The sequence below is a fragment of the Temnothorax longispinosus genome, chromosome 11, assembly GCF_030848805.1.
Source record: "Temnothorax longispinosus isolate EJ_2023e chromosome 11, Tlon_JGU_v1, whole genome shotgun sequence".
Classification (NCBI taxonomy): Eukaryota; Metazoa; Arthropoda; class Insecta; order Hymenoptera; family Formicidae; genus Temnothorax; species Temnothorax longispinosus.
Window position 1 is genome coordinate 10,928,306 of NC_092368.1, and position 17,209 is coordinate 10,945,514.

Consider the following 17,209-nt stretch of genomic DNA (forward strand, 5'->3'; position numbering starts at 1 on the left):
ATAATTTAGAAATTTTTACGCGATGAATTTGTCGCTCGCTGAGTAAAAATTATTTTCCGGCGCGATATCATTGAAGACGGAAACAATTGTCACGTCGTTCGTCAAGCGAGCCGGCTAGCAGCTCGGCGAGCAGCAAGAACGCAGCGCGAAAGAGACAGAATATGGCTGTCCTTTTCTAAGCGCGATTCGTTTGTTTTCCGTCGCAAGGATAGACCGAACTCAGCGAAATAAAAAAAACATACAATAGAAAAAGTTTTACGTGATCGAGACCCCCCGACCCTCGGGCAGCTCTTCAGTCTCATAGTGCCAGTGCTTACTGCTCAGTTGATTTTATTACGCGACGGTCCCGTGGAATCCTGCGACGGTCCCGCGGAATCCTGCGTCGTGAGTGACCGGTCGGCCGGGTCGGCCCGTCGCGAGGTACGGCGTGAGCCGGAAGTGGCGAGTATCGCGTATATACGTGCATCGTGCCGCAAGCGGAGACGCGTTTGATAAAACGCGCGTTGTTTGTCCCTCTCTTCCGTCCCGGAGTGGAGTGCGCGGTCGGGCGTCGGGCGACCAAGTGAAAGAGCGCGCGAGCGACGAAAAGACGGAAGGACGGACGGACAAACGGACAGCAAGGCGAAAAAAGAAAGCGGGAAAGAAGTGCGTAAGGAAGAAAGAGTGTGAGCTATAACGAAATGATACCCAGGAGAGCGAGCGAGAGAGAGAGAGAGAGAGAGCAGCCGCGACGACGGCCGTTGGGAACGTGAAATTCGTTCGGCGGGGACTCTTGGTGCCGCAGACTGACGAGATATGTCAATGCAATTTGTTGCTGCCGATCAGATTTTGCTCGAGGAAATCGTCGAGTCGACGTTATGGATAGATCACGGCGGACATATCGTAAATGTAAGTATTACATTTATATTATACATTTATAATATACCTATGTATAATTTATACATATATTATAAATGCAGGGTTGGGAAGTAACCCTACTGAAAAAAATTACGTCACGAAATCACGTCATGAAATTACATCACGAAATCACGTAACAAAATTACGTAATTAATGACATAAATTAATCACAGATTGTTCCAAATCGGTACGTGATTTTAAAAATCACGTAATTTAGAAAATTACGTAACGTTTGAAAATCATGTAATTTTAAAAAATCATGATTTAATGTATAGAAAATGGTCCATTAATTACATTATTTTTTTCAGGATTATAATGTATTAAAATTTAAAGATTCTTGATATTATATTCTCTTTCATTACATTCTTAAAAAAAAATATTGCATTTAATAGGACCTATAATTTTTATATTAATGTAAGTTCTAAAACGTTTTGTTTTAATTTATAATTTTTTTATTATTACAATTATGTTGCATTTAAGTATAGTAATCAAATTTTAAAGAGCTGAATGATAGAAATAGAAAAAAGGAAAATATATTTGAATATAGTTTTGATTTAGATGTTTATTAATCTCGCAAGTAAAAAACGATTAATAAAAATACAGATTTGGCACTGCGCATATATACATCATATTATCTATATTCATAAAAACGCAAACTTTTTCAATGCTGTTGGTGTCTTTTGCTACTAAATTATCTGAAATATTTACAACTTTTTTTAGCGGTAATGAATTGTTATTAAAAATATCTTCCGTATTTACTAAATGACAGATGGTGTACTCTTTCCTTGTTGGTGCATCGATAATAAAGTCTACAATGTGAATAAAAATCCTTTCTGTTGTTAAAGCATACGAATTATCTGATCAAATTATATTTCTTTTTGATGATGTGTACAAACACCGTTCTTTTACAATTTTCTGATATGTTCGACTTTCATCAGATAATTCAAGTTCTTCTATCCACATTAAGCTAGTTTTGTAGTGTGGTCCAAAGTATCTTGCGTGCCATAATTTACATGTTTGTTTTGCGGTTTTTTTGTCCAGATAAGAAATAAAACTATTTACATTTGAAAACGCTTTTAAAGCAACATGTTTCTTTAAAATCAATTCGCTTTGACTCATTGCTATCGATCTACAAATTTGATGTACAACGCCCTTAGCACCGTGGATTTTTCGAACTAATTGACCATTCCCGTTTTCAAAACAATAGCCAGAATGAGCCCAAAGTGGGCCCCAATCTGCTACACTTTGTGCTAAATGTAGTAGTTGATGAACGTTGTATGTCATAGCAGCTTTCGAATAATAGTGTTCGGTGTAACAAACAAATTTTGTCAATAATGTATGAGCATAATTGACCTCGTCACGTGTAATGCTTTTCTTTAGTAAAATATAGAATGCTTCTACTAAAAGTGACCAATGCTTTACCCATATTTCTAAATGTGGAAAACATAATAATATCGGTAAACTGTAGTGCAGAATCCAATTCTCCCACTCTCTTGCCTTCCAATATTTTCTATCTCGTATGGAGCGAGATAAACGAGCAATTTGATTGGGAGCTTTTATTGTTAATAACACGTTGTCAATTTTATTAATATCATTATTGGATAAAGAATATGGCAAGTTGTTCGATTCGATCCAATACCCTGAAAATTGTTCCGCTATTCCCAAACAAAGACGGTGCATACTGTCTGGTACAAAACCGGATATAATATTAAAACCTTGCAAATTAATTAAACACGAAGGTCTTTTTACACCATAAACGGGATTTCGAGATGTAAGACTCTGTCGCATGTGTTCGATTGTTTCAATTTCAGTTCTTTTAGGTGGTATTTCATTTAATAAAGTATATTTTACACTTCCACCTCTCTTGTGGAAAACATAATATCCTGGGTGTAAACACCAATTACATCCGAAATAGCCATTATACTGAACCATACCCTGCATTGGCGCACGGGCAACAGAGTCTACGCAGCAACATATGGTGAATACTTTAATAGTACGTACTTCATTTGCAATAGTACACCGTACACCAACATTTGACAATTTGTTCATGTGAACAATGTACGGCTTCAGAAAAATATTCATATTTGGTTTATCTTTACCGAACCATATGCCGCATACTACAGGTCTACTAGTTCTTACATCCAAGGGTAATTCATTTATAATCGTTTGAATCGGCCAAATAGAAAATCTAGAGCTTTCAAAAATCGGCGCTCCATCACTGTTTATCGTAGTCGTAGCAAAATTAAGTTTATCATTTGTTGACAATGAGTCAACAAATTCTTTGTATAATACTCCATCCGTAATATCATCAAATTTTTCATGATTTCGCACCCTTTCGCGAATTACATAATCATAATATTTCTGATTGTCTTGAATTAAATTTGCAATTTTGTTATTTACATTCATAATAGCAAAAAAGTCATTATATGTTGTATCTTATAATTTAATTACAGTATCGCATGCTTGACATTCAACGCGGCGATCTTTGCGATCAAACTTTGCTACATATTTTTTGCAACATGGACAAACTGCATGATATTCTATGACCGTTTCTGGATTGAACATTTGGTCAACAAGATAATGCGTACTAGGTAACAAAGAAAAATTAAAAAAACAGTTTAACATTTTAAAAAGATCAGCTAATGCACTTTGTGATAAACAATACGTGATTCCATACTTTAAAACTGTAAGTAAAATTTCAGCTTTACTCACGACTACTTGAGCATTTATAGTCTCATTATTCTCATCTTTTTGCGTCATTTCTATTAATCTACTAAAACCAATATAATTATTTTCACTATTGACATCTTCAGAGCTGACTTCTTCACAAACATCATCGTCATCGTTATCGTTATCATCTTCGTCGCTAAATTGAAATAATTCTTCATGTGCATCGTAGACCCATGAATCCTGCAGATATAAATTTTTTAACGTTTTTTATTATAGAATTTTAAGAAATAGTTATAAAAATAATTGTAATTTTCAAAAGTCTATTGGGAAAATATCTAATTAATTTTAACATTTACATATCTTTGTATAATATATAAAAGAATTGAGTAAAGTAAACGTAGTAACAGTGAAAGAAAACAAATTAATTTTTCGAAGACAAAAAGTTATTTTGAATTCTAAAACTTACAAGCAAATTACATACATATTATGAACCATATAAAATTAAAAAATATATTCTTACATGAAAATTTTCATCCTCAGAGTCTGATAAGCCGTACAGTTGATTTCTATCATTTCTTGAAATCTGGGATGCATCTGCTGTCTACAAAAAACAAATTTTATAATTTCAAAGTGTACTAAGTTAGTCTTTAATATATACAGATACAAAGTTTTTAATGTAGATCCCTATATTTAGGATTAAAAAACTTATAATTAAGAAAAAACCAATACAATATTATATTTAAAATAATAATGAAGAACTTTTTGTGCATTCTTTCTATTTCCTCTCTCTCTTTCAATCAAATACTGATAATGTCTGCCTCTGCATATACTACTTAAAAAATATTTTTATCCGTAAACAAATGAATACTAAGTGTGTTTTTTATAAGAATTTCTAATATTTTTTTAGTATTGAAGTATAATTTATAATAATTTTTTAGTATTAAAGTTATATACTAACCTTAAAACAACCTGGCTTCGAAGCGCGGATCTAGCTCGCGGCTGGCCTGGGTTCGAAGGAGGTGCGGAGAAGCAGACGGGTGGCGAGATTAGCAAAATGAAGGCGGGTCTCGGTTAACAGAAAATAGTCAAGTTTATTCTATAACGATAACAATATATGCTCGCGACATTTACAACGGGTCAATGCGTGTGTACCGCCTTGGCTGGATTCGCTCGCGTGTGCCCGCGCGGTTTCCGACGGTTGGGCGTGCGTGTGAGGCAACGTTGGTTTGGTCGCGGGCGGCGCGGGGCAACCCGCGGTATGTGCGGGGCGGAGCCGTTGCTTTCGTAGCCTCGTGGACCGAATCGCGTGGTGGTAGGTATCGGTACGGGCGGCGCCGGTTTCCCGGTCGGCTCGGCCCGGAGCGCGGAAAAATGGCGCGAAGCGCGGCGGCGATATGGATCGCAAAGCGTGGGTAACGCGGCGGAAGCGGGTCGTCGGCCGAGGCACACTTGGCGAGGGCAGAGAATGCCGGAGGCGCTCTACCTTCCTGTCCGGACAGGCTTCGGATGATTTGGATAATAGAGAGAAGCGGGTCCTTCGCCGAGACACACTCGGTGAAGACAGAGAATGCCGGAGGCGCTCTACCTTCTTATCCGGACGGCTTCGGGTGATTCGGATAAATGCGAAAAGCTGGTCGTTAGCCGAGACACACTCGGCGAAGACAGAGAATGCCGGAGGCGCTCTACTTTACGTTCGGACTGGCTTAGTGCGGGAATTCAGGATCGGTGTTGTCGGGAAGACGGATGATCGGGAATCGCGCTCTGTGCCAGCGACGCCGGGCTTATATACGCGTCGCGGCGGCGTCGCGGCGGCGTTGCGGCGTGGTGGGGGTAGCGACGGCGATCGCGAGCGCCGGGACGGTGCGGCGGAACGATCGGTGGTTACGGCGTCCCGACGCTGCGATCGCGTTCGGCGGTGTTCGGCCGCCTTCGGCACCGCTCGGCGCGGTGAGGCGGTTGCCGCGTTAAGTCCGTTCGCGGACTTCATAACATTACATGTTAAAACGGTTAAAAATATGCTGGGCACACCGTGCCCGTTCTTCACCCTCGCGGGTGGTCGGCGGGGTGGTCTCGGCGTGGTGTTCCTGCCGGAACGATGCATATTTGGGGGTGCATCGTTACATCCTGTTCTAATATTGACGATGCGATTGTTGATTATTGTTTTGCTCAGTAAATGTATTTTCGTGTGTTACTGAAGATTCATGACAATTATGTTGTATGAGATCTATATGCTGGTCTTGTACTGAATGCAATGACAAGTCAGAACTAAGCTCATTGTTTCTAATACCTGCTGGCCACGCTTCATTAGAGGATAATGAGCGAATACTGTTATGTTGACTCGTACTATCAGAATCCGTGTTGTTGCTATCCCTAGATGATTGGCAATTACAGTATTCCTAAATAAAGTAATAAAATAATATTTATATGATACAAAATAAAATAAACATGTTTTGAGAATAGGCCATTTTAACTTTTTTTAAAGTCAGTCTCTTTTTATAATCTCAATTTAGAGCATACAATAAAAGAAAAAAAAGAAGTAAAAAATGTTTAGAGCTTGTGATTTGCGCATATATGAAAAGTATCACGTAATAATAAGTAAGATTCTAACAAAATTTTATAAGTTAAAAATCTGTTGTATTTAATGTATCTTTCTAAAATACCTTTACTCGTACACTTATAAATTTGAATACATAATTTTTTAAATTTATAAGATTAATTAAATTTGTAATATATATAAACATTACTTGTAAAATAAATAAATTTGAACATAAATTTATAATTTATATATATTTTTATCCATATAACTTTATAATACTTACTCGCCATTGAGCATCTTCGACACTGTCATCACTGCTTTGAACACTTAATTCGTATTCTGTATATCTCCTGTATTGGCTCGTTCTTGGGACTTTTTGAAATTTATCTTCAAGATAATTGTGATACCTCCCCATTATATATATATATATATATATATATATATATATATATATATATATATATATATTATTAATATCGTTTCAACAACAAGAGAAGCACAAACAAAATACACAGTAAACGGTAAGGGTCGATTCAGACACAGCCGTGCCGTACCCGTACCGTATCCGTATCGTTAACATTAGACAAGGATAGAGACAACATTAGACAAGGATGGAGACAATAGGTATCCTTGTCTGATGTTTCTGTTTCGTGCACGGTACGGATACGGCACGGCTGTGTCTGCATCGACCTTAAGCGTGAATAATGACTTTGTCGTTAAAAGTTACAGCAGGCAAAAGCCTTTAAAAAGTCCGTTGGGCTACGTTCCAAAACTCGGTAATTATTTCAGTTTAGGGAGCCTCACCTCAAATATCGATGAATATGTAAGAAAATACGCTCGTATCGTAATATAATAATTTTAATCGTAACGAAGAGAATTACGAGTGATATTCGTTAATATTGTAATAAACACGTTCGCTAGAGAACACGTCTGCACACTCTAAGGCGCCCCTCCTCCGCAGGGCCAACCCTCTCGTCGTCTTCCCGCTACGCAGCCGTCCCGCCGGCGCGGCGCCGCGGCGCGCCTTTCCTCCTGACGCTCCATGCGCGTGCGGCCACCAGAGCATGCGCATGTCGCTGTTCGCTGTCGCTAGTATGCTAGATATCGCCTATATCGCCTCGCATCTCGCATTAGTCGCATTGTGTGTGAGTCTGGGGCTTAACTGCTTAACTGTTCCCACTTTATACATTTGTCCGCTCTATTACGTACGTTTTGTTTCTCGTTTCCACCTGGAAAAGCGCAGCCGAGCACGTGTTCTATCTCGTTTAATCGAAAATAATCAATCAGTTTGTCGCTGGCTATATTATCGATTCCAGTTTGTCGCTGGCTATATTATCGATTCCAGTTTGTCGCTGGCTATATTATCGATCCCAGTGAAGGGATCGGGTGCCGTTACAAAAAAATAAAAAGAAGTTGGATTGCAGAAGCGCACATGAGTTAGTAAGTAATAAATATTTTGTGTAAAATTTGTTTTTGTTTACCTGAATAATGGGGAGAGAATTTGATTTTCATTTAGCAGTGTTATTAAAAAAATGACTACAGAGCAGGCTAAAGTATAAATTTTCTTTGTACGTTGTATTTTTTTGGTTTACATTAAAATGGTGTTCTCAAAATAGATGTTATCATTTATCTCTGTAAAAGATCGAACATATTCTCGATATAATCAGGCCGCGAGGCTGACTGCTGTTTGCTGTCAGTCTCGTGGCACGGATTTGATCCGCACGAGGTCGATCACGCCGTCGCGCGTGATCGACGTATCGGCATAAAGCGCGCTCCGCGGAATCTCCGGTCGAGCACGAAACAATCTCTATTCAAAGTAGTTTATATGATTATTATTTTTATATACATTGCAGAAAGCATTTAACTTTTTGTTTTTAATTATAATTTACAAATTTTAACATTATTAATCATAATATAAATATGTGCAAATACTACATCATTTGAATTATTTTCTTATCACAGTTAAAAAATATTTTTCAAGTTTTGAAAATGTAATAAACATAATTTTTTAAAGCGACCATGGATTCACAAATTAAGTTTGCTAGTGTGCGTTATTTCGACGATGAAAGCAAGAAAAACTGTCGTTTATTACTTTCTCTGTTCTACCTGGGTATTGTATATGTAATATATTTTGTCTTTATTTTGCTCTTATTCAATATAATTTAATTTTAAATCACCATCCATGGTATGGGATGTTATGCAGTCATATTGCCATCATTTTGATCACTTATTTTAACATCATACTCCTCATCAATTTGATGTCACTTTGACATCATTTTGACTAAGTTGTTTTCACTGACAATGTGTTATTTTATTATCCATTCTAATCTTTTACTAAATATACCTAGTAAGTGTTTCATGCTTTCGGTAAATGACGTAATTTTATTAGGTTTTTACTAGTATTTCATTCTTTACAGCTAATGAAGAGGACTTGAAGCATAACAAACGACGCTATGTTTTTAAAAAACTGGGTTACAGTGATGCCGTACAAATAATATTAGATAAAGAAAATCCAGAGCCTAATAAAACTCAAAAAGAAACAAAACAATTTCCGTCGCCAGCAACATTTTTCGACTTTGACTGTCTTACTGTTCGGACGTTGTGCCTCGATATGGCTGGTGACGTTTTGATTTCACCGTTTGTTTTGGAACGCATAAGAATTGTAAGCTTTTAACTGATTTTTACAGTGTTAATTAATTTTATTGTTTTTGACCAGCGCGATATTGTAACGATTTTGTATAGTTTTTTTATTGTTAAATGTATTATTTTCTCTTTTGTTTAGTTTTGCGTTTGTCTTGACGTTGTCAGGACACCACGTCAACGATGCAATTAAATTTATTATGCGGATCGGTGTAACTTAAATTAAAGCACTTGATAAGGACCGGAATTCGGTCGAAGCGTCGTGCAATCTTGTTTCAATTGGCCAGTTGGGTCGAAAATAAAACGACTTATTTCAAAAAGAAACGATAATATTTCAATCATGTTATTGTAATAATGTTTTACAAATATTTAATTGCTAATTTTAATTATAACTATTATAATTGTTATACTTTCATTTTTTATTTTATTTATATAACACTTACACAATTGATAATATCCAAATGGTTAATTTTAATAGTAAATAAATAAATTCAAAAATAATCTTTTACCAGTGATAAAATAATATAAAACTTTTTATTAGTCGGCCTGACTGGCATTAATTTAATAATTATAACGTTTCGACCTCTATTTTGGGTCCTTATCAAGTTAATGATAGATCAATGTGCGTCGAACATTATAAAATTACGAGTCATAGTTAAACATTAGCGGGGCGGTAAAACAGAATGTAAACTTCGTGACGGTCATGCCTTACTCGTAATTAAATGTAAGAAATAAAATAATTGCAACTATAACTTACTCTTTTTATCAACATTTAAAAAAAATTTAATTTGAAATTTGAATGTGTAACATTACATGCAAAAACAATAAAAATAATAAGTTATAGTTGAAATTCTCGTAATATAAGTGATACATTTTATTTCTTACAATAGATTTTTATGTAAATTTAAGAAGATTAAAGAATTAATTATATGGAAGCTACTTTTTACACCACTACATTTAAATAAGACTTTTTATACAGATTCTATAAATTGGCCAATTGGTAATTACAGATCTATATGAAACAAGATCCTATTAAGTAAATTTTATTTAACTAGTGTTGCTCGACATTTTAAGCCGATTTTACTTAATAGTTCAGCAACATCAGCTAAAGAATTTTCTCCGTGTGAAAATATAAGTTTTATTTTAAATAAATATAAACTGAAATTAATTATAATGTGAACGTTTATATGCAATCTTCAAAAGTAACATTTTTTCTGTTTTAAATATAAATATTATTTATTTTTTAAAATGTTTATTTTTTAATGGAAAACTTATTATAAAACTAGTTTTATGATGCTCTAAGATTTTTAAAAATCATGAATTTTCAAGGAATTCAATAATGAGAGGACATCGGAAGAGAATGATGAAAATATAATCAATGAGAAATTGAAAACTACTAATCGTGACGCTAAAATATTTAAAAGAAACCAAAATAAATTTTCTAAAATTCCATCTGCTGTAGATAGAACATCTAAAATAGACGATGTCGATATAATTAAGAATAAATTGGAAACTTTAAATCGTGATAGTATAGCATTTGAAAAAACCTGTGAAAAACTGTTTGAAATTCCAATTGCTGTAGAACAGGAAATTCAGTATTTAAAAGATGAAAACAATAAACTACAATTAGAAAACAACAACTTAAAAACTGATATATTCCTTCTTAAAGAGGAACTTCATACGTTGAAAACAAAGAAACAATTATTTCCTAAAGGTAAAAAACATTATTTTTGAAACAAAATTGTTCTTTATTTACTTAATTTTTATCAATATTTGACAATGTATTTTTACAGAACTAAAGCGTGCGGCATCACCAGCTATAACCAGTACACCCAAAAAAATGAGAAGTAAAACGACTGTTAATGCTCCTTTACAAGATACTATTTGTAGTGAACCTGGTACTTCTCAACTAATACATGAGCAATCTTCATTGCAAGAAGATGACTTGTGTATGCAAATTTTAACAGAAAACAAGACTCATAAAGCAAACGATCCGAAAGCAAAGAGCAAGAAAAAAACAAAAGAAAAAAGCAAAGAAAACTAAAAAACCTACAAAAGATCAAGAAAAAGAAAAAAGTAAAAGAAATGACCTGAATTACGATTCTGATCAATTTGTTAAACTAACGGATGAAGAAAATATGACTGCTTGGGACGACGAAGTAAACGGAACAACTGTAAGTTTAAATGTAAAAAATATTTCAATTTAAGACATTTCTAATGTGTTCGCGAGAATGGAGCGGTGTGAGCTTTTCGCACTCACAGACTCAACATTTTTATCTTGTCACGCACTTCCTCGTAACGTCTACTATATTCTGTTTTACGTTTTTGTACATCAAGGTTTTGGTAAAAACAATTTTTTATGACTTATTTTTTAGTTTTAAAAACTTAAAATTTAAGTATGAGAAATATACTTATACTTAAATATATAACTTAAAAATGTGCAAATTAAAAACTTACGTATTGTTTCCTCATCATTACATGTGCAAGTTTTTGATGTACTAGATCTATTTCCTTCCAAGTTTCTTGAAAGTATGCAAATTAGAAATTTGCACATTGCTTCTTCATAATTGTGTTTCCCTCATAAAACTTCCTCTATGAAGAAGCCATACTATTTTATGTTAATAATTATGTTGCTGTAATTTGAAAACAAGAAAAAAAACAAAAGAAAAAAGCAAAGAAAACTAAAAAACTTACAAAAGATCAATGAAAAGAAAAAAAATAAAAGAAGTGACCTGGATTACAAAAAATTAAAGAATATAATAAAATTAAAAAAGTTGCCAATAATTAATATTAAATTGTCAACAAACACCAATTTTTGAAAAGTGAGAATTAGTTGAGACGAGGTGTAGGGTAAAGGTACCTAAGGGTAAAAATATTAGAATATTGGCAATTCTTTAGTCTTTTCTATATAATCCTATTTCATATAATTCTTTAAGATTTGATTGATTAGACCTAGCTTTATACGTGATCAAAGGTCCATATCCGAGGTTTTCGAAAACAAAGATTCTTCTTTGAGGAAACAAAAATTATTATTAGAACAATCTTGAACCTGTATTTATAATTCAATAACGATAATCATTAAAATATTTTCTAAAATAAAAATTTCAATTTCTTTTTTTTTTTTTAGATTAAAATGATGCACTTGAGATACGGTATCTCAATACCGTATACAATATAGAAAGAAATAAAAAAGTTGAGAAGACCTTCGTTATTTGTTAGGCAATTAAGCCGATCACTTTGGGGAGTGCACAAATTGATGAATAGAACTGTAGTGTTAGAAAAATGTAAAAATAGATTGCCAAACCGATCCCAGAGAAAGCCACTGATACCAGTAAAAAAGGCTGTTTTAAGAAGTATGTATAAAAGAAAAAATAATCCCGTTGTTAGAAAGTGTGAAAAGCCTGCTTTAGCACTTAAAAGTTTTTTTGAACGTATAATGAATAATTGGTTCTAATAGTGAATATATACTTAAAATTGTTTAAAAATTTGTAAGAAGTTTAGGTAGTAAAATTAGGATTTCACACACTCTCACTATTAATGTACTCTGGTAAAATGAGCCTAATGATAACCTATTTCATCTAGAATGCTATTCAGCTTTTATTGAGATGCATCACAAAAAAGAAAAAAAGAAACTGATAAATAAATGGACACGCTATTTAAGCATCTACATCAATTTTCTTATTGAAACAAAAATAAAAGGTAAATATTTTTTAACGACGATAGACAAATAATTTTTATATGTTTAAAGGTAATATTTTTTTGTATTTTTTTATGGAAAATATGTGTTTATAAATTAATATATTCATAAAAAATTTTAAAAACAACTGGATTAATAAAATTAATCCTTAAAGTATAGTACTTTTTTCTATTAATAATTAATATTTTTTTCTTTACTTTATACACAGTTAAAAAACTCTTTAACAGTAAAAAAAATACTTGAAAAAATAATTTGTAATATAATTGCGTTTACATGTAAAATATAAGACATTGAATTAAATAAAAAATTTTAATATTTTTAAACATTTCTTAGCATAGATAATTATAAAAAATAATAAACATTTTTAATTAACATTCCAGATCTGAACATTCCAGATTTTTTAAAACAGTCTTTCAACAAAATAAACATAAAAAATTAGAAAACAATATATTCTAAAAATCACTATTTAAAAATTAAAAACACGTTAATAATAATAATGTTAAAAATGTTTTGCAGAAGAAGAAGAAAATCAAAGAAAACTTCAATGTGCATCGCCCAATTCATCAGCCTCTTCACAAAGTCGTTCTTCACAAAGCAGTGATTCAAATTCTAATGAATCATCCAATGAATCATCAGATAGTGATTAAGTTTAGTGATTAAGTTTAGTGTTATCAATGTTAAAATGAGTTTAACCCTCGGTTGTCACACCGGGTCAAAATGACCCCAACCAATTTTCAAACAGCTATATGCTGTTCAAAAACTAACAGTTTAAGTAGATTACAAAAAATTCTAGAATTAAGTTTAAACATTGTAAAATGTATCCTTATTATAAAGAATTAACTTTTTGAGTGGCATTATGCTAAAAAAATTCTTTTAAAAAATGTTTAAAGAAGAGGTGTGACAACCGAGAGTTAATGTTATTATAACGTATATATCTAAGTTGTTTATGTCATATGCTATTTATTTTATTATATTAGTTGCTTTCCATTTACACTTAAGTGATCTGAGTCACTCAGTTATGTGAGTTTTTTACACTCAGGTAAGATATGTCATTTTGTATTTACCTGCTTATTTTGATGACAAAGCAGCTATTGCGTAATAATACGCACGGTTTATAGCCTCATTTTTAAGGACGTTCTCTCGTCCTTATACTAGAGAAAATCATTTTTTTTTATATTTTCTTGAAACTGTGAATATACGTTAATTTAGGTGTGCTTTATGCGTGGTATAAATTTCAGTACCTCTTCCGGGATAAAAAATAAAGATACTGAGCCTGAAAGTTAAAAAAAAAAATTTTTAATTTAATTTTTTTTAGTTTTGGCATTTTTTCCTTATAGAACTCGACGAGAGAAGCAACTTTGGTCCTCTTGGCCAACCTCGTATCTCTTACCGTTTGGCCTGGAAAACCTTTTCATTAGTAAAAGTTGAAACTTTGAGGCTCAGTATCTTGATTTTTTATCCCGAAAGAAGTACTGAAATTTATACCACACATAAAGCACACCTAAATTAACGTATATTCACAGTTTTAAGGAAATCCTAAGAAAATCGATTTTCTCTAGTATAAGGACGAGAGCACGTCCTTAATGTGAGTCTATTAGATTCATCAAAGCACATGGTCTCGATTGTGCATAAATACTCAGTTGAATCTCACTTGTCAGCATGCAAAAAGAACGTGCATTCAACTGAGTTATGACGTCACAAGTGAGAATTATTTGAGTTTATGTAAATGGAAAGCAACTATTGTTATATGTGATATACTCATTTATATATTTAAAAAGTTGACTCAAATAAAATTATAGACAATATAATATTTATTACAGTATTGATTCTTTATTTAGAACCACTTATTTTGCTTAAATCATATTTTACATGCATAAGTTACGACGAAAAAGCATCTTTAAATTTTAATACATTATAATCCTTAAAAAAATAATGTAATTAATGGAACATTTTTCTATACATTAAATCATGATTTTTTAAAATCACATGATTTTCAAACGTTACGTAATTTTCTAAATTACGTGATTTTTAAAATCACGTACCGATTTGGAACAATCCGTTACGTGATTAATTTATGTCATTAATTACGTAATTTCGTTACGTGATTTTGTGATGTAATTTCATGACGTGATTTCGTGACGTGATTTTTTTTCAGTAGAAAACGCGTTACTTGTAACGTCGTGACCATTACCGTTATGGAAAAACGTCATGTCATTAACAAATCGTTACTATAAAAAGATAACGGTAATGGTAACGGCGTTACAAGTAACGCGTTACTTACAATTAGTACTGTTTTATGAACGGATATACTACCGTGAAGCGAGCGCTTCGAAATATAATATAGAGGCACGTGGCTCACAAATGTATATCCTTGTAAAGAACGGTGCTGATTGGATAAACTTTATTTATATATAATTTATTAGAAATTTAGTAATTTTTTTTGAAGTGAAACTTCTTTACGCACGGTAGTGAATTCGATTCGCGACACGAAAAAATGTAACGGAAGTGAAATTTCTTTGGTACGGTAGTAAGTTCGATTGTGCGACACAAAAAGTGTAACGAAAATTTGACCAATAGGCGTACGGCGTTGGCGAGACGGTTCTTCTTCTGACACGGTAGTAAGTTCGATTATGCGACACGGAAAGTGTAACGAAAATTCGACCAATAGGCGTACGAAATGAAACTTCTTTGGTACGGTAGTAAGTTCGATTGTGCGACACGGAAAATGTAACGAAAATTCGACCAATAGACGTACGAAATGAAACTTCTTTGGTACGGTAGTAAGTTCGATTGTGCGACACGGAAAATGTAACGAAAATTTGACCAATAGGCGTACGGCGTTGGCGAGACGGTTCTTTTTCTGGCACGGTAGTAAGTTCGATTATGCGACACGAAAAGTGTAACGAAAATTCGACCAATAGGCGTACGAAATTAAACTTCTTTGGTACGGTAGTAAGTTCGATTGTGCGACACGGGAAGTGTAACGAAAATTCGACCAATAGGCGTACGAAATGAAACTTCTTTGGTACGGTAGTAAGTTCGATTGTGCGACACGGAAAATGTAACGAAAATTTGACCAATAGGCGTACGACGTTGGCGAGACGGTTCCTCTTCTGGCACGGTAGTAAGTTCGATTATGCGACACGAACAATTGGCGTACGAAATGAAACTTCTTTAATTGGTACGGTAGTAAGTTCGATTGTGCGACACGAAAAAACGTCACGAAAACGCGTCACGAAAATTCGATCAGGCGTACGGCACTGGCAAGACGGATATAGTGAGAACTGCGTATAACACTATATTTTCGAGTTGCGGGCGGCTTGGAGTGACTAATTCCGTTGCATTGTTTTTGTATTAATTTCAGAAAATTTATGGCAAAACCTTGCCTTCAGAAGTTTCACTTCTAACGCGCGTGGCGACCACACGCATGATTTTTATTTCAGCCAAAAGTGAGGGAGGTGTGGCAAGCAAGCTGCCGCCACCGACCCCATCGACGACGACAGCAACGGCGATAATGACGCCGCCGCCACCGACACCGTCATCGCTACCACAAAGCGAGGAGAGAGAGAGGAAAGAGAGAGAGAGAGAGAGAGAGAGAGAGAGGAGAGAGAGAAAGAGAGAGCGCAATGCATAAGGTAAGTAGAATAAGTAGGTAAGTAGAAAGGGCCGCTACAGCAATGTAGTGAGCGTGCATGCGTGCGTGCGTGCGTGCGTGCGTGTGTGTGTGTGTGTGTAGGTGCACGCTCGTCCTTTCGCTCGTCCGTCCGTCCGTCCGTCCGTCCGTCCATTCGTTCGTTCGCTCACTCACACGTGCACGTACGTATGCACATACGCATACACGCGCGCGCGCACACACACACACACACACGCACGCGCGAGCGCGCGCATATATTTTATTATTTATATACATATATATATATATATATATATATATATATATATATATATATATATATATATATATAAACAGCACGGACGGACGAGCGAAGGGACAGATGAATTAACGGACAGACGAAAAGACGAGCAAAGAAAATTTCTACATTTATTTATTTATCCGTTCGTTTCTTTGCTCGCCTTTCGTCTGTCCGTTATTCATCCGCCCCTTCGCTCGTCCGTCCGTCTGTCTGTCCGTCCGTGCTGTTTATATATATATATATATATATATATATATATATATATATATATATATGTAGGTCCAGAAGTATGTTCCGGGACTTTTATTTTTTACATCGGTATATTCCAGGACATTTGGCAGTTTCCAGGACTGTCCTGGAAAAAATTCATGTCCTACGGCACGTTTCGGGACAATTTTTTGAATCTGATTACATATATATGCGTTATATTCCAGGACTGTACATTTCAAAAAACGTAAACAGTCCCGGAACATACCTCTAGACCTATATATATATATATATATATATATATATGTAGGTCTAGAGGTATGTTCCGGGACTGTTTACGTTTTTTGAAATGTACAGTCCTGGAATATAACGCATATATATGTAATCAGATTCAAAAAATTGTCCCAAAACGTGCCGTAGGACATGAATTTTTTCCAGGACAGTCCTGGAAACTGCCAAATGTCCTGGAATATACCGATGTAAAAAATAAAAGTCCCGGAACATACTTCCGGACCTACATATATATATGTGTGTAAGATGATTTCTATTATTGAGGATTTTCCAAGAAAAAACCAATGTGTTGCTCTGTAACAAGAGATTTAAATTTTATTTACTATGTTTTAACAATTTATGTACAATATTTACAAT

General features: G+C 34.3%; 1 protein-coding gene across 5 annotated transcripts; it reads left to right on the forward strand.

The window, feature by feature from the left end:
• The first annotated feature begins 7,226 nt into the window (after window positions 1–7,226).
• LOC139822355 (uncharacterized) lies at window positions 7,227–14,238 on the forward strand. Of its 5 annotated transcripts, XM_071793999.1 has the most exons (8): window positions 7,227–7,543; window positions 8,118–8,213; window positions 8,521–8,765; window positions 10,073–10,457; window positions 10,537–10,917; window positions 11,871–12,096; window positions 12,326–12,442; window positions 12,957–14,238. In XM_071793999.1, the coding sequence occupies exons 2-5, from the start codon at window positions 8,123–8,125 to the stop codon at window positions 10,785–10,787; spliced, it is 972 nt and encodes a 323-aa protein (XP_071650100.1). In that variant the 5' UTR covers window positions 7,227–7,543; window positions 8,118–8,122; the 3' UTR covers window positions 10,788–10,917; window positions 11,871–12,096; window positions 12,326–12,442; window positions 12,957–14,238. The 5 variants fall into 5 exon arrangements, 2 of the variants coding, with proteins under 2 accessions (XP_071650100.1, XP_071650101.1); XR_011734494.1 differs by having other exon boundaries at window positions 8,118–8,224; window positions 8,521–10,457; XR_011734493.1 differs by lacking the exon at window positions 8,118–8,213 and having other exon boundaries at window positions 8,886–10,457.
• Window positions 14,239–17,209: the final 2,971 nt, after the last annotated feature.

Coding starts and splice junctions, on each gene's coding strand:
- LOC139822355 (XM_071793999.1), top strand. CDS start 8,123: ATGGATTCACAAATTAAGTTTGCTAGTGTGCGTTATTTCGACGATGAA. Junction 8,214..8,520: donor ACTTTCTCTGTTCTACCTGG/GTATTGTATATG, acceptor CATTCTTTACAG/CTAATGAAGAGGACTTGAAG. Junction 8,766..10,072: donor TTTTGGAACGCATAAGAATT/GTAAGCTTTTAA, acceptor TGAATTTTCAAG/GAATTCAATAATGAGAGGAC.